Genomic DNA, 21,708 nt, shown 5'->3' with positions numbered 1-21,708 from the left:
GCAAGTGATACTCGCACTTTATGTTCTGTGATAAGTTTTCTAAAAATTGCTGTTAGGCTAAGGAACACACAGGATTAAGCTATGATGGATATAAAATGTGTATTCTCTATATGAATTTTACTAGTTATGTATCTGTTTTTATGTTTTTAAACTCATATATAGTTCAGTATTGTAATGTAATGAATTTTTATAACCTGTATTTTTATAATGGTTTTTATCATCGAAATATAAATTCACTGAACTGAACAGTTCTTATTCCAAGAGAAAAACTACAGTAGTCAAACCTAGATCAATTATAGGTAAACATATATATTTTAAATCATCATTATGTATAATTGTCTCTTTAGACTTAATGTAGTTTCCTTTTTAAGAGCATTGACATGTTTTGGTGGGCAATTTGTTTAAAGCCAACACCTTCTTCAGGAAAAAACTGTTTATTCCCACTTATCACAATACAATCTGTAATAAATAAAAACAATTGCAATTAAAATAAAAACACAGCTACATCAATAATACATAACATCATTGTTCAACCTGATAATGATATCAGTGGCAGAAAAAAGAAAAAAGGGCAAATTAGCAGTCATAAAATCCATACGCAATACATTCCGATCTAAATGACAGGGCATATGACCTCTGTTAGTAGTAATGCAGGCCGAAATTTTTTAAATAATGGTCTTGCAAAGACATAATTCATGGTACTTAGGAGAACTCAACTCGATGCACAAATTGTTGTTTCCATCATAGAAAACTAGGATCTCCACCGACCAACACTCTTTAAAGGGTCAGCGGCCCTACATATAACTAATTATATTGTGTCAGACTCGCACACCCAAATTTATCTTGGCTACAAAGGCTCAATAGAATACCTGTAAACTTGGGGCAGAAGCGGCCTCCACAGATTAAGGTAACTTGACGCAAACAATAGTCAGTACCTACATCCAAGCAAGGAGATAAACGGAAAGAGTCCCAATTATAAGTACAGAAAGAATTCTACTAGCAACTTGATCTAATATCGAACACTGGAGTATTACCTCTAAAAAGCATGTGATTGGTGCACCATTATTTAAAAACGTCACAATCAGTATGGCATGCCAAAAACCCTCTTTAGGTCTCGCGTGGCATACTGCGCACATGCGCAGTCGAGCTCGTGAGATTTTATGTTTTAGAGTGAACTTCACTAGCGAGGGTTAAGCCCCGCCCTCTTTTCCATTGGCTGGCCTCTTAAACGATGGCCGGCTTTCGGAGAAGAGGTCCTAGTGACATTCTTCTTTCTCTCTAAGCCCCGTCCTTTTCAAACTGGGTTGCTTGCCTTACGTTTGTGGGAAAAGCTTTCTTATCTTATTTATGGGTCCAGATGGTCCCATAAAGAAGATAAGGAACCTTTTATGCCAGCAGCAAGTCAGTCTGAAAGGGACGGAGCTGGCGAGCGCTTGCACTTGACAAGGTATACAAACTTCGAACGCGCTGCATTCCTGTTACCTACAGGATGGGTCACATGCATCGCCTTGCCCCGTTGTGGGTGGCAACCCCTACTGCGGAGAGTTCCCTAACATCGTTACTGTGCCGACTGCCACTGCCTAAGATTCTCATGTTCAATTATTTATGTGTTCATGTGCTCATTTTATTTGGAAAATTGGAACAGTTATTACGATTAGCAAGCTGGCGACGGTTCTTGAAACTGGACCATCATTCAAAATCGTTTAGCCCATCTGTCCGGTCTCCTGCGAGATCAGGAAAACGGCGTGCACTTGTGGCACCTGATTGCTGGGGCGGGGCACCATGGTTCCTGCCGTGACGAGGAGGGCCCATGAGTTCCCATGGGAACAGCACCCCTGGGCCTCGAGCCCAGACACCTCCGGCGGTCGCAACCCATGGCCCGCAACTTCTACCCCTCAGTCGGGACCCGCAACTTGCAGTTCTGCGCTACGGCTCATGCATGCCTCCAGGCAGTCTCTGTAATGAAGTGGGAAAACTGCACTAGTGATCAAGTCGACGAGTAAATACATAACTAAAGGTTACCACTGCACCGTGGGCACGGATGAACAGGCCACACCCGAGGCAGCCCGGGTCGGCATGGGACAAAATTTTATGTTGACCCCGTCGATACCACCCGCACTTCCAGAGGTACTCGACCCGGCCGTCGCCTACAACATTGCCAACCGGACACAAGTCCACCTGCACGTCGCCTGATGCCACTCCTGCTCCGCGACCGCCCCCGCCACGAAACATGCCCAGGAGCCGTGGCTCCTTGGGCACCACAGCCCTGGATTTCTGGTCCCCCGCAACACAGGAAGGGGGGGGCTCGTTGACGACCTGGGCCCCAAACACCTGCACAGCTCTACCCGTTCTGCCAGATAGAAAGGCGAAACAGCTAGAGTGGGGGAGAAACCCACAGCGTGTCCAGCGGAGGACAAAACAGCGAGTCCCTGCACAGAAAGCCAGCCGGAAACGCACAAGGCGAAAAAAGAGAAAATATTCGTGGACGCAATCAAAGTGTGGGCGTTCTTGTTTCTCTGAGACTGTTTTTAAAACTTTTTTTCTGTCTTGGGGCGAGAGAGGGTGAGAAAGATGTCTGATCCGGCCTTCAACGCGCACTTGGAGGGTATGATCTCCGACTTTGAAGGTTTTTGAGCATTTCCCTTATCGATCCGCGATCACCACTTTGGGGGTGGGGAGGAGAATTGCGAGTGGGATAGACTTGGGGCGGCTCTCAGCGCTGCAGCCCTATGGAGGAGAGTTCAACATCTAGCGCCGCCATGTAGTTTATCCAGGAGACAGGGCAGGGTGATAAAGGGGCACACCAGAAGCGATTACTGGGGCGATGGGCACGCGAAGGAGGGGGCACGGGGACAGGGCGCGTGGTATAGGGCAGAGAGAGAGGACATTGGAAAGAAAATGGCAGAGTACAGGGAAAATGTGAGGGGGAACCGTAAAGAGATGACAGGGATAATGTGGGATCTTCGTGTAGGGGAGTAGGCTTGGGGGAGAACACGAAAGAGAAGGGGTGGGAGAAGCGCAAGACAGGAGAACATGGGGTGTCGTGACGTAGTCTCAGCCGTGTAAGCGCTGGGTTGCCTCTCCTGTACCGCTGTTAAAGTGCTGGTCGCGAGGGAGGGCGCCCAGGACTGAGGCGGGCACGAGTGAGCCTGGCAGGAGAGAGAGAGCGAGAGAAAGAAAGCAAGCATGCTGCACAGTTGTAGAGAGTGACATAAAAGCCCCAGTCACGCCTAGTCTACCCCTCCTGGCTGCGATAACTCCAGAGACTCTGTCTGGTCTCCAGCCTGTTGTTTTCTCTGACACGGATCTCACTTCCCCGTTTGAGCGTCACCCACGGGCTACCCTGGAAAAGTGGCAAGGACGGAGCAGTATATTGATAGCTGCAGGCTGTGTTAGAAACATGTTTTCGTGTCTTTCTCTTCAGTTAGGAAACCCGTGCAAACCTGTGCGCAGGGAGCGCTGGCGGGTGGCGTGGCAGAGGAAGAAGAGTCCTGCGTGTCCGGTGGGCCGGCAGCCCCGTCTGGCTGGGCGGCGGGTGGCTGTGGGTGTGTCGCCGGGGAGACGGCACGCTGATGAGGGTCGACTGGCTCTGGCTGCGCAGGAACAACTCTTGTCCCAGCAAAAAAAAAAACATTGGCAAACCCAGTAGGCATCACCGACATAAGAGCTATTGGCTTTGTCAATGTGATTGTTTTAGCCATGTTGTACATTGTGGCTCTGTGTGTGTGTTTTGCCCTGTGTGTGTGTGTGGCTCTGTGTGTGTGTGGCTCTGTGTGTGTGGCTCTGTATGTGTGTCTCTGTGTGTGTGTGTGTGGCTCTGTGTGTGTGGGGGGCTCTGTGTGTGTGGCTCTGTGTGTGTGTGTGTGGCTCTGTGTGTGTGTGGCTCTGTGTGTGTGTGGCTCTGTGTGTGTGTGGCTGTCTGTGTGTGTGTGGCTCTGTGTGTGTGGGTGGCTCTGTGTGTGTGTGTGGCTCTGTGTGTGTGGCTCTGTGTGCGTGTGTGGTTCTGTGTGTGTCTGTGTGTGGCTCTGTGTGTGTGTGTGTGTGTGTTTGTGGCTGCAAATGCAATAGGTCTTGCATTTGCGAGAGATTAAGCTATTGGCATTGTAAATGACAATGTCATTTATTTATCTGTTTTCAAAACCGACACATAAATAAAAATGTTGTCATTTACAATGCCAATAGCTCTAACTTTTGCAAAGGCGAGACCGTTGTATTGTAAATGCTTGTTCACGGTTACAATCTCGAACTGGAAAAAAAAGAAGAGATGGTTTAATTCAGCACTAAAAAGCTATTGCCTCAATCAGATATATAATCTTTTAAGTAGAGTTTCATATATCAAGATCTCCTTCCCCCATTGTTATATAAGTATAGGTGGGGTATGGAAATTAGGATATTCAGAGGCTGGATTGCATTCCGGCCTTGGGCGATGTGAACCTTTTTGAGGCAATAGCTCTTTAGTGCTAAATTAAACTGCCTCTTCGTTTTTCCAGTTCGAGATTGTAACCTTGAAAAAGGGTTTTTGGCATGCCATACTGATTGTGACGTTTTTAAATAATGGTGCGTCAATCACATGTTTTTAATACCATACTCCAGTGTACGGTATTAGGTCAAGTTGCTAGAAGAATTCTTTCTGTACTTATAATTGGGACTCTTTCCGTTTATCTCCTTGCTTGGATGTAGGTACTGACTATTGTTTGCAAAAAGTTACCATTATCTGTGGAGGCCGCTTCTGCCCCAAGTTTACAGGTATTCTATTGAGCCTTTGTAGCCAAGATAAATTTGGGTGTGCGAGTCTGACACAATATAATTAGTTATATGTAGGGCCGCTGACCCTTTAAAGAGTGTTGGTCGGTGGGGATCCTAGTTTTCTATGATGGAAACAACAATTTGTGCATCGAGTTGAGCTCTCCTAAGTACCATGAATTATGTCTTTGCAAGACCATTATTACAATTTTTTCGGCCTGCATTACTACTAACGGAGGTCATATGCCCAGTCATTTAGTTCCGAATGTATTGTGTATGGATGTTATGACTGCTAATTTGCCCTTTTTGCTCTTTTCTGCCACTAATATCATTATCAGGTTGAACAATGAGGTTATGTATTTTTGATGTAGCTGTGTTTTTATTTTAATTGCAATTGTTTTGAGTTATTACAGATATTTTTTGTGATAATTGGGAATAAACAGTGTTTTCCTGAAGAAGGTGTTGGCATTAAACAAATTGCCCACGAAACGCGTCGATGCTCTTGAAAAGGAAATTACACTAAGTCTAAAGAGACAATTATACCTAATGATGATTTAAATTATATCTGTTTACCTATAATTGATCTATGTTTGACTACTGTAGTTTTTCTCTTGGCATAGGAACTGATTTTTCCTAAGCATATTCCTAATTGTGTTTTGTTTTATGTAATGAATTGTATTGATTGATTAACATTGTTACTATTTTCGCATATCTATTTGTTTTCCTGCTGGTGTCAGGATAATAATCTAGACTTTGATGAAAATGTTATGCATGGTTTTTATTGTTTTTAATGATATCTGAATACATTTGTACAATTTGTATTTCTTAGTTTTTAATTATTCTGAATACATTTCCTCTTTGTTCATCTGACTGGTAAGTGAAGAGTATTGTGGCAAATTGATGTGTGGTGTGTAACAATGTACAAACGTTTCTGATTTAGCAGAGTTGTATGTTTACGTAGGCCAAACATTACCTTCTGTAGCTAGTCATAAATGGAGCGCACACCGCTACTTGTAGGACTGATGAATCTCTAGACCCGATACATGTCCCGGGTTTTAGGATATCGCCCGAGACATGTCTCGGGTTTCGGGATGACTTCCCTCATCAGTAGAGAAAGATCGTTAGGGGCGGAAGAGAAGGCCTCCATGCCAGAACCGGCACGCAGGTGCGTCTTCCAAGAGCCCGTTGGCCCAAAGCTCAAGGGAGCCGTATTGTGTTTAGTCATAAATGGAGCGCACACCGCTAGCCCCTCCTCCGGATCACCCCTCGGGACTCTGGTACTTGCAGTTCTTCAGTGGATCACCCAGGTGGGTGCAAGTCGGTACTTGTAGGACTGATGAATCTCTAGACCCGATACATGTCCCGGGTTTTAGGATATCGCCCGAGACATGACTCGGGTTTCGGGATGACTTCCCTCATCAGTAGAGAAAGATCGTTAGGGGTGGAAGAGAAGGCCGCCACACAACAGTCAAAGGCCTCGATGCCAGAACTGGCACCCAGGTGCGTCTTCCAAGAGCCCGTCGACACAAAGCTCAAGGGAGCCGTATTGTGTTTAGTCATAAATGGAGCACACACCGCTAGCCCCTCCTCCGGATCGCCCCTCGGGACTCTGGTACTTGCAGTTCTTCAGTGGATCACCCAGGTGGGTGCAAGTCAGTACTTATAGGACTGATGAATCTCTAGACCCGATACATGTCCCGGGTTTTAGGATATCGCCCGAGACATGTCTCGGGTTTCGGGATGACTTCCCTTATCAGTAGAGAAAGATCGTTAGGGGTGGAAGAGAAGGCCGCCACACAACAGTCAAAGGCCTCGATGCCAGAACCGGCACGCAGGTGCGTCTTCCAAGAGCCCGTCGGCCCAAAGCTCAAGGGAGCCGTATTGTGTTTAGTCATAAATGGAGCAAACACCGCTAGCCCCTCCTCCGGATCGCCCCTCGGGACTCTGGTACTTGCAGTTCTTCAGTGGATCACCCAGGTGGGTGCAAGTCGGTACTTGTAGGACTGATGAATCTCTAGACCCGATACATGTCCCGGGTTTTAGGATATCGCCCGAGACATGTCTCGGGTTTCGGGATGACTTCCCTCATCAGTAGAGAAAGATCGTTCGGGGTGGAAGAGAAGGCCGCCACACAACAGTCAAAGGCCTCGATGCCAGAACCGGCACGCAGGTGCGTCTTCCAAGTGCCCGTCGGCCCAAAGCTCAAGGGAGCCGTATTGTGTTTAGTCATAAATACCGGACCTGAGAATATTTTTCGGCAGCCTACGCAGCAACCCTACATACATGCCTATTCCCTGCTGACGAGAGGTAACAACCTCGAAACACGTGTCTAGGAATGGCCAACGCGACAGTGATTTTTGCTCAAGACTCTGGCAGAGGCGCACCCGCTGATGCTTACTTCATGGACCATAATGCTTTGGGTTAACACGCTGGTAGGACAAGCAGTGTGCGACCAATTGGACTTTCTTTTATATTCAGGCTCCCTTGAGCCGGTGGGGCTGACGAGCCCTGGTTACGCACCTGCGTGTCACGAGCGGTACCGGACCTGAGAATATTTTTCGGCAGCCTACGCAACAACCCTACATACATGCCTATTCCCTGCTGACGAGAGGTAACAACCTCGAAACACGTGTCTAGGGATGGCCAACGCGACAGTGATTTTTGCTCAAGACTCTGGCAGAGGCGCACCCGCTGATGCTTACTTCATTGACCATAATGCTTTGGGGTAACACGCTGGTAGGACACGCAGTGTGCGACCAATTGGACTTTCTATTACCTTCTGTAGCTCGCAGTTTCATGTTAATGAACTCGGCCCAAATTCCTTCCTTATGGGCACCAATCAGATTGTATACAAAAGACAGAGTTTGTCCCTGGTGGTGCTTGAGTGGAGCAGCCCATCCAGAAACACGGAGGTCTCAAATGGAGTACAGACATGTTATGATATGCCATGCTGAGCTGTCCTATATTATGATGGTTGTTGTTCAGTGCTGAATGTAGCTCCAAAGCAACCTCAAAGTGTTTGGAAGAGGAGAAAAAGTGAGCCATCAGGAGAGCCAGATTGGAGATGGAACATTGTGAATACCAGGAGCAGCAGCAAAATACTCGTTCCACACTGGTTAGTTGAGCAAACAGGGTTAGCTGTCCTTAGGCATCTAAGTGGCAATGGCAGCAATGTGAAAGGAAACAAGTTATGGGAGACAGTAAAACGTGTGTGTGAGACAAGCACATATACAAGTGCATTTGTTTGTATTTGTTTGTCTGGTGAAGAAATCTGGGCCATTCAGGCTTCTAAAAATTAAAGGTAGTTTGTTAGAGGGATACTATGGCTAGAAGAATTAGTTTTCGCCAAAATGATCTATCGGGTATTCCCATCATAAGAGTCTCATTTGGAGGGCTACCTTCTTCTTTCATATCTTTTTCATCGATAATGTTACTCTCGACTAGGTTAGCATCTGACATTAGAAATCTCACCCTCAGCCTATGAGTCTTCATTTATCTAGGCCTCATAGAGGTCCAGAAGAAGGGAGCATGTGATGAAACTTTTCCTGATTTTTTAAATTTTTTTACTTTTGTAATCACACTTCCCTCTGGGTCTCAGCCATTAAGGGGGCTCTCAGAGTAGCAATAGCATCATTTTGTCCCTGATCTTGGTTCACTTGAAATTCAATTCAACGTGAACTTTGGTTAAAGTCTGATTTGCTCTGCTTCCTGGTCACGATTTCTGTCATTGAGCTATCATTCATAGGGTGGTCATGGATCAGAATCAATGTAGTTATTTTTTACTTTTATAGCTTCCTAAATGTAGTGTTTTGCTCTGCCAGTTTAGGTCCTGGGCTCAATCTTGTTGTAGATATGAAAATAATACTATTCACATCAATAGAGTCAGCACTTTCATTATTGCGCCATGCAAGTGCCTCTATGAAGGACTCGACATGTGGCTGGTGTTTATGTCAAACAGGAGGCTGATGTGTAGTATGCCACTACTTGCTCAGGACAGTCAGGGATCTTTGTACCTTCTCCGGCTGCAGTTATCTTTCCTTTGACAGGGTGTTCTTACCTGCACTTCATTCAGCATAGCTTACCCTTAGTGCAAGTTACCAACATCACAAACGAAAAGGCACCACTGTCTTCTGTCACCCAAGGATTTGCATTGGGTTTCCCTAGGTTGAGACAGCTAATGTACTTACCTGGACGGAATGCTGCAAGCTATGCACATCGACTTACCTGGATGGAATGCTGCAAGCTATTCACAAAGTAATGATGCTCGAAGGCAAGTTGAGAAGTAAAGTCATGGACCACATTCCCCATAGGCCACAGTGAATATCTGGCCCTCCTCAGTACCATCTTCCCAGCAGAGACTCACCAGGTATAGGGCTATCTCAAGGGTGGCCTTGGATTTTTATGCATTGTCCCGTTAAGCGGCTTAGTCCTCGCAAGAAATGATTGCCAGCTCCTATCGACTTGTAATTTACCAACAACACACCCTCAGTCTTGCATGATAAGTACATATTCACCTAGTGATGAAATAGAATATTATCAGACTATCAACATGAGAGAAGCAAGCAAGGGTGTCACAAGCTGGTCAGGGTAGCCAAGGGCGCCAGTTGTTGGGTTACGTGGCTCCCATGTTCCTCCTTGAGACCTCCCCACCCACTTTAATATTTGTTATCAGATACTGTGACGTCACATTATTTTCACTGACAGCCACGAGATCGGGGCTGATGTCCTTGAATGGGTTGGTCTCAGGCAATGTAGTGGCTTTGTGAGAGCTGTGGCACAGTTTTACAATTTTTCACAGTGTTTTGTCATCTTTCTGCACATTTCCTCGGTCAGGAAGATGTGTGGAGCAGCTGCATGAACTTGGGTAAATGTATGACCTTACATATGATGTGGTAAGGTCTTGGGGATTTTCCAGGAACCGAATTAAAGTATTATGCTTTGTCTGAATTAGGCTGTTTTGTAGCTTTGAGTCAGTCTTGAGGCTTTGCTTGTGTTAGGGTAAAGTCTTGAGACTTTGCCTGTGTCCTGGTAATTCTTGAGGCTTTGTATGCATCTGGGCAACGCCTTGAGGGAATGCCTGCACAAGGATCAACTAATGGGTGCCTGCCTGCGTCAGGACAAGCTCTTGGAGCTTTGCCCACATTAGCAGAGGACTCTTGGGGCTTTATATGAGTTGGAAAAAAGTCTTTGGGCTTTGTATGAATCAGGTTAAAATTATTTGGCTTTGCCTGTGACAAGGTAAAGTCTCATGGTGGATTGTGAGCTGAAGTTGGGCATTGAAGAAGAACCTATGCTGGAGAGCATCTTTTAGTTGGGACGAAATAACCAGACATTTTAACCTCCTTCTGTTTTTCTTACAGTGTTTGATACCATTCCTGTTGAACCAGTGTGGGTCTCTGCTTTATTACTTCACACTTGCGTCTTCAGGTAAGTCAAACTTATTACGGCCTCCAGCATTTCTACAGTTGATAATATGCTGACAGTGTATCATTTCAGTAGAAAAATATCCACTGCTGCTGCTGCTGTTAGAAATATGCACAATGGCATTGCTTTCCATCCTAGGGATGAAGCAGTAATCAGTATGAATATTGTTGGACAACATTCCAAAGTTTTGTGCAAGCCATAGGTATAAGCAAAACATACAAGACCTATGAAAGAAGTCCCTACAATGGCCGGTTGGGCTTCCTCATATCTAGCTAATTGTAATCCGGATGTAGATGCCCTCACTTTGTCTTCCTATTCAACTACTTAAAGGTAGAGTTTAAATAACTTGAAATTTGAAATATGACTATCAACTGTAATCCTGGTTTCTTGTGGTCAAATAATTTGAAATGTTGTTAGGAAAGAAATTAGATCTAATCTGACTCTCTTTAATTGTCACTCTAAGGTAAAATATTCCATGAGCTGTCTGAATGGTCCCCTAGGGGTGGTCAATGTCTATTTGATGTTCAATTAGTATAGATATTAAATCTATCGCTTGGCATCTTGGTAATTTGTTGGCTTTACCTGCAGGTTGTTAACTTAATTGGATGGAAAAGTGTCAGCACTTTTAAAATCTTGATAGGCTCAGAGCTGGGTGTCTTTATCTCCCCCTATATATTCGCTTGCTTTAATATGTGTGAGTATTTTCTTGTGGTAACAGGTGGTGTTCTTATGCCCCATTTTGCCAACTCAAGTCTCCTGTACTACATTTTGGAAGGCCAGATATTAGTGGTCCAGCTGGTGCAAGTAATGTCATTGCCCTTGTCTTGAACAAAAAATAACTTAATACTTATTATGTTTTTTTAAGTTATTTGGCAAGTTCATCAATTGAGTGTAAAAATGTAAAGATGTTCTGCCTGTTTAATATATCATGAAGACCTTATGAAAGATACGTATGATACAAGTCCAATTGTGCTGTGTTTTCATTTGCCCTGTAAAAACTAGTTATCACATGATAATTCTCAGTTAAACTTTATTTGAATTTGATAGAAGGTGGATAATTTACAAGATAGTAATGCTAGTTACTTTGAGCTCATTGTTTTTAGTTGCTTCCATGATGAGTGTAGCATTTCCTTCTTTGCTGTCTAATCCTGTGACTATTCAGTGCTAATTTTGCCATGTCTCTTTAAGTGGTTCTATGATAGCAGAGATTTCTTCAACAATTACTTAAAATAATGTATTGCTATTTTTTCTAATTTCATGTGACTTTGTAGTTGCTTCGCTGCCATTTTGTGAGGGATTGTTAAACAGGGCAACACTGGTACCCTTTCGTATTGGAGGCCAAGTTGCTGCAGTGTCTGTATTGTACTGTACAAAGCGTAGCTAGAATGGCATTGAGTAAGACACAGCTGGTTGTGAACCTGTATCTGTTGAACACTTTGATGAACGAAATGGCAAAATGGGCCTGTGGTTGAGGTGGGTCTTGCTTCTACATGAGGGAGAGACGGCCGTATCCTGGTGTGCGTGGCATGTATCTTACTGCCAAAGTGACCCTTAGGGGACCCGTAGGGCATTGCAGTGCTGGCCCGACGAGGAGCACCCACCCGATGATGAAGCATGACATCTCTAGGAGCATGTGACAGAAACAAGAGACAATCCCGGTGAGTGTCCTTAATGTCCGGTCTAGATCATAGATATCTACTTTGTGTCTTTTTCCCTCAGGAACAGTTACCCTGCTTCTGATTTGATGTATCTTATTGCTCCAAGCAGTTTATTTCTATGCGCGTTTGTTGACACATAAACTGCGGCAAAGAAGAATGCAGCCACAGCAGAGCGTCTGCCACTAACATTTTACCTAGAACAATCAACAAGACAGGAATGTCTGTGACTTTTATGGTTTTCTCTGTGTCCTTCCATCACTCGGGTTAGTTTGAGTAAGCAATGTGCTGCAGTTAGGACAGTGGCTCTGTTGCATTCTTTATGCCCTGTAGTAGCCTTTTTGTACACCACCCATTGTGCCCTAAGCCATGAATGACATGACTGTCAGGCCTTCTTGAGTCCTATAACAGTCCTTCAGACAATGCAGGGCTCCTCTCTGCTTGAATTGTAATGTGGTTAAACTGCAATTACATAGTTCTTAAGAGCAATGGGACTGAATGACAAGAACACTGCATGTTAGTCATGGGATGAGCAGCGACAGCAGTGTGGATGGTTGCATAAGTAGTGACTGGCTCAAACTCTGATGTTCAGCTGCGCTGCTCGGACATCCAAGAGATCTATTTGGAAAGCTTAGGATGTGCAAAGCTTACAGATTCACTTTTTTGCTCTGGCATTAAAGGGGACCTGTTTGAACAGCCTTCTGATCGATGCCAAAACCACTGGTGTTCTGCTGCACTGACAACTATGACTGGTGCACGGTACTGACATTTGACCTTTGAGAAGCAGGTACATTTTGGGGCTTAAATACGTGGTTCTGGGAGCTATATAAAACTGAGGACTAGTTTGCATGTGATTAACCAGGAGACATGTTTATAAAATAGTTACTTAACTTCTCCTCCCTTAACACTGACCTTGCTGATGTGGTGTTTTGGTAAACTGTGGTAATCAGACCATTGAACTAGTGCTCCTCTGAAGTGACCACTAACATCCCTAGCAACTGGTGAGGGATACCACCGCCAGCCTAGTGAAGATGAGCGAGCCCCAACTCTAGAGCTGATGTGTGCTACAATCCCTCAACCCAGAGACACATGCACTGGGTTGCTGGCATCAGTGGTGTAAAGAAACTTGAGGGGAACTCCTTGCAAAGTACATTCACTCTGTGAGCAATAAAGATGCCTTTAAATCTTGTTATGTTGTCACATTTGCTCAGCTTTCAGAGACAGAGGTCAAAAGTCAGTTTGTCTTCCTGCATTTACTTTTCTTTCTGTGACTGAAGTTAGAGGATTTTCAGCTTGCCAGAAAGGGCGAGTAGGCCCTAAAAATAGCTTGTCCACATTAAATCTGGTGCACAATAGCTAGTGGATTTTTAGTGCCCTGTAATGTGATCTAATATAGAAAATCTAGTTTGTTCATCTTATGTGTCCTGATTGAGACGACCATTAACTATTGGATTTTCTACCCGCCTGAGTTTTGAGAGTAATAGGATGCCTTTGTTCTATCTTAAGATGCTCTGGAAGGTGCCTGTGGGAATCAACTAGGCTTCCTCAAGGTTTCGGTCTAAAAGCATCTAGTAGATTTTGAGACATTTTTGCATTAAAATCTCCCATGATTAATATCGAATCAGGCTGGCCAAAACTATAAAACATGAAATGAAATTACAAAATCAAATTAATTTCCTTTTATTCTCGTTATTTGGTGAGAAATATACATTAAGTAAAAGCAAATTGATTTAAAAAAAATCTGAGCCAGATGCATTGAAAGTAAGTTTTAGTGCATTTATTTGAGTATCAGACAATGATAATGTTTTATAATTTCATTTAAATGAATAGAGAAAAGGACAATTACCCCTCCACACGTGCGACCCATGTAAATGTAAATGTAAATGTAAATGTGCTGGGTGAGGTAGGGCTGTTAATTGTTAACTAACTAATTGTTAATTGTACATTAACTTTCAAGAGAGAAGTCAGTGGTGCACCAGGTTTCCTGTAGGCATATAATATTGGCCTTAAAGTTTGGTAAAACAACCTCTTTTTTCAGGTCTTGCATTGAACCCAGGGGGATTTCAGCACCAAACTAATACGTTAGGGTAGAAATTATAATAATACAATTGTTTTAATGAAGAACACCTGCTAACCTAGACCAATCATAGCCATTGTCATTATTCCGTGGGATGTCTTTTTACCATAGTGGACATAGTTACAATATTACCCAAAGAACCACAGACAATCTTTATGGGATTATTTAGTACTGTAGGTTCAGACAATGGTTGAGGTGGTGCTAAATTTTATATTTGCTCTAGATGATAAAAGCCCATCTTCTAGTTGGGGGTCCTGAATAAGCCGTATGTCACTACCACATATTTTTTTTAATTCACTAGAGTTTAAAATAATTGAAGTTCAAATGTACTTGTGAAGATGACTAAGCAACATTTTTCTGTAGAGTTACAAGTTTAGTATAGGTGTTTAAAGCAGCTGTTAACTGTGGGTGCATATATAAAAGTAATAATATCTGTGATCTATTAAGAAATATATTTCCTACTCCAAAAAGATCAACAAATTCAATTTGTGTAGGCACTGTTGATTTTTATAATGATATTAGGGGAACACCTATCACTTGAGAAGTGTGCAGTGTTAAATTGTCATGCATTTGAGATCTTGGAGCTTTTTTTTGCTTAACTCTGTAGGATGTGGATTTAGTCGTAACCAACAGTGGAGGCTCTAGCAGAGAGTGTGTATATATGTAAAATTCGGTAAGGGTTTAGTTAATACTCTGAATATATTTAAAATCTCTATAGGGTCTGAGAAGAGATTAAAAGGGGTGCTGGGAACCTCTGCTTCCTTTTGGGAATTGGGACAATTGAAAATTTGCAAATGTCAAGGTCTTTTTTTGAGTGTCTGCGATTCTTTCATTTTTTCCTTACTTGTTTTTTTTGTTGCCTATTTAGATTTATTGCAATTGTTTCAGGTAAAATGTAGCCTGTTATAGTACTGGGTTTAATCATTCCATTCTGTCGTTTTTTATTTTAAACACATTTTTATTTTCTCCAAAATCATCACAGGCAGTTTACAGCACTTCCATTGTATGACAATTACATACATATAGTGCTTCCATTACAGCAAAGAAGTCCAGCATTACATGAGTACAATACCTGTGGGGTTCTCAATCAGCCACTGCAATTGAGAGTATAACAAGCGGGGAAAAACCTCAAACAATTACCAACAGTAAAGTGTGGTGACAATACTCAATCACTGAAAGTCTTAAAGTTTATACTGCTATACATCCTTGCCATGGTAGATCAATGAGTTCCCATGGAGTCTCTACAGATGGTCCATGCAGGCTTCACAAAGTTATACAATACATGTAGAGTGACAGCTAAGATGATGCAGCATGGGCAGAGTGAATATACATGCAGCAGATATATATATATATGTCCAAAAAGCAAGACGCACCAAAGTTTGGAGGCCCAAACGCATCTGTGTGAAGTTTCTTTATTTTCTCTGGCGGCACCGAAAACACCTTTACACACTCCAGCAGACATCGCCAACAAAGTTCCAACGCGTTTCGGGCATCACCGCGCCCTTTTTCATGGGAAATGGCACGTAGGGAGAGGCAGCATAACGAGTCTTTACATTTTGTTTAAATGTCCCGCCTTCTGGCGTCTCCGCTATGCAGTATGGTACTTGTAGTTGTTTAAATTAAGTCTATAGTAGTGCCTGCTGCCATTCTCTCCTCAATAAAAAGTTGGACCTTTGGAGCAACGTGATGTTTTCCTGTATTGAGATTGATTTCCCATGAAAAAGGGCACAGTGACGCCCGAAACGGCAATGTCTGCTGTAGTGTGTAAAGGTGTTTTCTGTGCCGCCAGAGAAAATAACGAAACTTCCCACGGATGCGTGTGGGCCTCCAAACTTTGGTGCGTCTTGTTTTTTGGATATATATAAATAAATATGTGTATATATATATATATATATATATATGTATGTATGTATGTATATATATATATATATGGTCCAGTTGAAGGCAGGAAGCCGAAACGCGTAGACCGTCCATTTGATGCACTTTTCTTTGCACATGGTGTGTAAATAAAATAGTGGAGAAAGTCAACTATTGCTGTGCCGTGTCTTTATCTACTGGACTCGTAGGAGAAGAAGCTGATGCAATATATATATATATGTATGTATGTATATATATATATATTTTTTTTTCTCAAACAATCGCCGAAGCTTCTCAAAGAGCGCTCCAATGCGTACAGGAGAAATGCCTCTGATGAAGTGGTACGTTGGCCACTGAAACGTGTCAGACAGCACAACGAACTTGGATGGCTGAGGCAGGCAGAACTGTGATGCCGAATGGCAGAGGCACTGTCAAGTGCATCTTGAGAAGCATCAACGATTGTTTGAGAAAGTTATGACACGGGTGCCGTCCCGTGCAAGATGCACCATCTCGAAGGAATGAGAGGCTGAGGGAGAGGAACCTTCCTGCTACGGTTTCCAGCACAGTGCGTCTTGATGAAAAGTGCCTGCTGCCATCACATCCAGATCCTACTAAGGATTCTAACTGACTCTCTTAAATCTGTTCGCATTGGAACCTACTATAGGCATTTAATAAAAGCTCGATGTGACTACACATCCCAGCATGCTGTATGAAGAAATCGAATACGTGGTTGACCCCAATGGGGTTTTTCAACCAATCAGCATGCAGTACAAAGAGCGCTCCAATGCGTACAGGAGAAATGCCTCTGATAAAGTGGTACTTTGGCCACCGAAAGGCGTCGGAGATCATAACGAACTTGGATGGCTGGGGCAGTCTGAACTGTGATGCCGAATGGCAGACGCACTGTCGAGTGCATCTTGAGAAGCTTCGGCGATTGTTTGAGAACAAAAATAAATATTGTGCTGCGACGCTATATATATATCGGGTCGAGTGAACAAGCGGCGTTCGCGCTGCGAAATGCGTCTCTGACTTTTGGGTAAATAACATTTTGAAGCACGAATACCGGGTCTGTGTCCTGTTTGCTGGCATCGCGTGGATGAAGACGTGGCGGCCGCGCTGACAGGATTTTACGATATATATATATATATATCTATCCAAAGGTTCCCAGAAAGGATTCAATGCGCACTCAGAGCGAGGGTAGATAACACCAAGTTTATTCTTTGATAATCGCTACGCGTTTCGAGACCCATCAAGGCGCTCTGCCTTACGCACAAAATTCTTAACGGAAAAGCCCCCCCTATACTTAAAGATCTGGTCACTCCTTATACCACCTCCAGACCCCTCCGATCTTCTAATGCCCACCTCACTCGAGTACCCAAGATCAATAGAGCACGATCAGGAGGTCGTTGTTTTTCGTACAACGCGTCCAAATTGTGGAATTCCCTTCCCTCTGACCTTCGTGCACAACCCAACCTGCTGGCATTTCGAAAATCTCTGAAGACATGGCTGTTCCCGTGAGCTTCCCCGCCTCTTCATTCCATCTGTAATGGTTCAGCGCTGGGACGCTCACGGGCAGCTATGCGCTTTAGAAATCCGGTAACATTAACATTAACCGGTCTCTTGATCACACGATTTTGCAAAATCGTGTGATCAAGAGACCCCCGCCTGACCCGACATGGGTCCCCTTACCTCCGCCGGCTCTCCTCCCGCCTGTACGCTCGCACCGCCGCTGGCATGTCCACTGCTCCTGACGTTACCGCTCCTGCCCTGCGCTATGTCCGCCGCTCCTCGGACGCCGCTCCTCCCCGTGCTCCTAACGTGAGCACGCACGTTGCGGCCGGCGCTACTTTGGGGTAACTACTTTTTATTTAATATAAATATTGTAAATGACGTTTATTTTTTATATTTATATAGCCTATAACCTTCTACACACCCTGATGATTTCAACGGTGTATCGGGTGTGTAGATTGGCGCCGTGGTTCCCGAGTTTACCCGCCTCAAAGCCTGGAAGTTTTTACTTTATTATAGTAGTATAGATATATAGCAAACCTTTTCACGCCTTGGCTCCAAATTCACTGTCACAATGACCCGTCTTGCCTATTACAGGTGAATCATCGAACAATATTGTCCTGTAAAATTGACAGTATTTTAAGGTTTGTTTCTTCATGACGCTCGCACAAATTGTGCACATTTTTCAAATGTTTTAAAACTAAGTGAAGCCTCTTTGATGTTTCCATTTTACTTTCCAGGTGATTTTTACATTGCATGTCAGTGGTCCAATAATCGCCATTAATTATTACATACAGTGTGTTCATGTAGTTAAAAATACACTATCTTCACTTGCGCATAATTGGAAATGTAGCGTCTTCTGTAAAAGCACAGTGGTTGAATTTTTTCCCCTTTTGATATATCCTGTTTTTTGATCAACTTAGAATATAAACTCTTCGTAATTTTGGGTTCCGAAGCTCTCAAGGTACTATGAACAGGCCATTAATCAATTAAGTGTTTGCTGTTAGATTGGTTTAGGAGAATAAGATCCTATAAATTAGAGCTACTGTGAGTTAACTCTTCTGCACTGCACTAAATTTCCATTCATTTAAGATCATGATGCCTGCAGTCTTAGCCTGAGTGCAGCATTGGGTGACCAGATCTTGAGAACCAAAAACCAGGACATTTGGAAAAATAGAATAAGGACTACACATTTTCACCCACGGAATGGCGCAGAATTATAGCTTTTAACAACATAGGGTCACAGAAGATGCATTAAGAAAATAAATAAAATGCAATTTCTACAATCAACATCATACCTATTAATTAGATTGCTCACTTATAACAGCTGCTAACTAGCACAGCTTTAGAACACCCCAAAAAAGTGCTTCTCACTATTTTTAGTCGACCTCTTCTAAAAACAGGGCCAGGAGCCAAATTTGCCCGAAATCTGTCAGGACAGCTGGTGAAACAAGCATTTGCAATGCAATAGGTCTTGCATTCACACGAGTTTGAGCTGTTGCCATTGTAAATGACAATGCCTTTGATTTACGTTTTGGGATTTTAAAACATGGCGTTGCTTCAAAGTGCACTTCAAACTTCCCAACGCTTCTGAAATCCATACCTCCAATGGTGTAGAAACACAAGCGCCACATATAAAATATTAATCAAATGCTTTTCTGCCCTCGAATGTGTGCTGGCCTATGAGGTTTACCTGTTCATTTTTACCTGCACACTACATGCCGATCATTGCCTGAATCTAAGATGGAGATGATTCTAGTCAACCTGACTTCTCCTTAATGTGCCTGACCATAAGATGGCGCTACCTCAAAACTTTTTTTTTTTACATCTCTGTTTACATTGTTTGCCTGAAGTCTCACCTACCTCTAAAAGTGTAGATCACTACCTCATCAGATCCCTACTTCACTAGGGCTTTTCAGGACTCATCTACTTTCAGCCGAAGACATCCTCTAAAGACTAGACTTTACCCTACTACTTACATCAGCGCCTTTCCCTAACGATCATGCCGCATCCTGACCTGACGTGGTCAGGGAAAAACTCCTACACTCTGGTCTACCCCCCCAAACTCTCCAAAACCGCTGCTAAATCCTTCAAACACACCACCCTAAAAAGACACCCTGAAACGCTGATATTCGACCTGCGCTTCAATGCGGGCAGTAGCACTTGCATAAATTACCTCATTTTCTATTCCAGAAGAACCGCCGCCTGGCGCAAATCTTTGGCGCATCTCCTTAACGTTCGCTCAACCAGAAACATTCCTTACGGCACCACACTCTCAATCGCTCCCTCCTCTACCCTACGAGCACACCTCACCATCACCCTCTAAAAAAAAATCTTATCCAGGCCTCAACCAATAATCTGAATAAATGTGCTGATCTTTTCATCCTCCTCAGAAACCATTTACAAGACACTAATAGGATAACTAACCCCTGCACCACTGACCCACTGTCGACCAGCCTTTTCTGCCCAGCCACCCGCCTACCCTCATCCTAGGGTGGCCACTGCAGCTCCTCCTATCGCCAATGACCCACCGTCCGAGCAACCAATTATGCCCAGTTACCCGTTTACCCCCCTTCCAAAGGCTCCCACTCCAGTTCCTCCTATCCCTCCAGCATGCCTACCGACCCCGAATACGTACACTCCCCTATACCCTTGATCCCCTCCCTCCCAGCGGCCCACACCAACAGGGAGACTGGTACGCCCACACTGACCCTGGACTTAACTCAAACTAGTCCTCCTTTGTCTCCCAACAATGATCGCCCTCACCGCTATAACTCGCCCCCCGGCACCTCTAACAGAGCCGCTTCCAGACCTCTGACCTCCCCCCACCAGTCAGCCACCAAAATTGCAAGCTAGGTACGCCACTAAAGACCCTGGAGTCTACTCAATCCAACCAACCTTCCCCCCACCCTTACTTGCCCCTGGGACTGCTCCTAAACCTTTTCCTCCTTGTCCTCTTGCACCCCCTGCTTACAGTGATCTAGAAACTCTGCACTCCAGAGCAACTAAACTCACTCAGAGCACTCGTAGATCCATTCTGGACCTTATGAACCTCCTTCACCTTGCCGAGCTCTCTCTTGCCAACCTCAAGTCACCTCTTACATCCCCCTCCATTCACTGAACCGTCCAAACATCCACTCCCGCTACCTCTGAGACATCTTCGCCCGCGCAATCAACCCTGCCACCTCTCAGAGTAGGAATCCCGAGCTCCTGCACTCTCCTACATCTCTACTACCGCCTCCTCTAACCCTCTAGACCTCACGGGAAATAAAATCCTAGACATCCTCCAAGACCACAATCCTGCCCAAGCCATCCTTTGCCCACTAGATACAAATCCCGGACACCCCATCAGTACGGTCACCATCAACCCCAACAGGCCTCCTACCCTCCACCACAGAAGTGTGATGAAAAGCAACTCGCACCAGTAGTCCTGACCGTCCAGACCCCTGACACTCCCCCAGACCCGTCCCTATCTAGTCTCTTAATCAATTGCCGTTCAGCAGTCAAGCATGCCGCTGATATTGCTGACCTCATCCTGAACAAATATTTAGACCTAGCTATACTTACAGAATCGTAATGTAATGTAATGTATGTATACTTGTAAAGCGCACTGTTACCTCGTTACGTGGCGTCCTGGCGCTGTATACCGCTGGGGAACCCGTCCTGGCTTTCCCTGTGAGAGAGCACCCCCAAGGTGAAGCCAGGCATCCCCGGCGCTGCTGGGGCCGTTGTGGAGATTGAGCAAGCTATTGCCCAGAGTTGCAGAGTGGGACCCATGGTTAGCGTAGGCACCTAGGCGAGAATTATCGAGTCCGCGGACATTGACCCAAGACCCTGCCGTGTCGGGAATTGAACCCTGGTCCCGGGCCGACTTCTGCTTCAGGGTCTGCCGCTTCTAACCAGTGAGCCACACTTCTCCACATGCTCAATGAATACTCCTCCCCTTGCCTGGACTTATTAGTTCCTCCCAATTACAATATCGCCAGACTCGACAGACACTCCAACAGGAAAGGAGGAGGCATTACCTCCATCTACCGTTCCTCGCTTCTTGTCACAGAACTCTTGGCGGACACCAATGCCTCCTGCGAATACCTCGTACTCTCCATTTGCAGCAACTCATTACATCTCGGTAACATGCACATTTTTTACCACCCTCCAGGCTCTAAGGACTCTTTCACCGATCACCTCCTTGAAATCATCACAACTAAGATCTCCCCCAATGCCAAAGAGATTTTCCTAGGTGATTTCAACCTGCACTGGAATGACACTAAAGATCCCTACGTCAATGCCATTAAAGGACCTCTTAACCGGCCAAGCCCTGACTCAAGTCTGCTCTCAACCTACTCCCTCAAAAGGGGCCATCCTTGACTGGATCATCTCTAAGGAATCCTCAGTCAAGCTTATCTCCATAGACCCTTGTGACTGGTCCGACCACCACTCCAT

At 44.4% G+C, this 21,708-nt stretch overlaps 1 protein-coding gene across 4 annotated transcripts in view; it reads left to right on the top strand.

Moving 5' to 3' along the window:
* The window catches only part of TMEM234 (transmembrane protein 234), a 79,883-nt gene that overhangs the window by 52,535 nt on the left and 5,640 nt on the right, over positions 1–21,708 (top strand). For all 4 annotated transcript variants that reach the window (XM_086955674.1, XM_086955672.1, XM_086955675.1 and 1 more), the window contains one exon: positions 10,104–10,170. In XM_086955674.1, coding sequence (XP_086811800.1) covers positions 10,104–10,170 — 67 coding nt within the window. The remainder of the gene's footprint in view (positions 1–10,103; positions 10,171–21,708) is intronic.

Source organism: Lissotriton vulgaris, chromosome 2_1, assembly GCF_964263255.1.
Source record: "Lissotriton vulgaris chromosome 2_1, aLisVul1.2, whole genome shotgun sequence".
Classification (NCBI taxonomy): domain Eukaryota; kingdom Metazoa; phylum Chordata; class Amphibia; order Caudata; family Salamandridae; genus Lissotriton; species Lissotriton vulgaris.
This window is presented reverse-complemented; position numbering and strand designations above follow the sequence as displayed.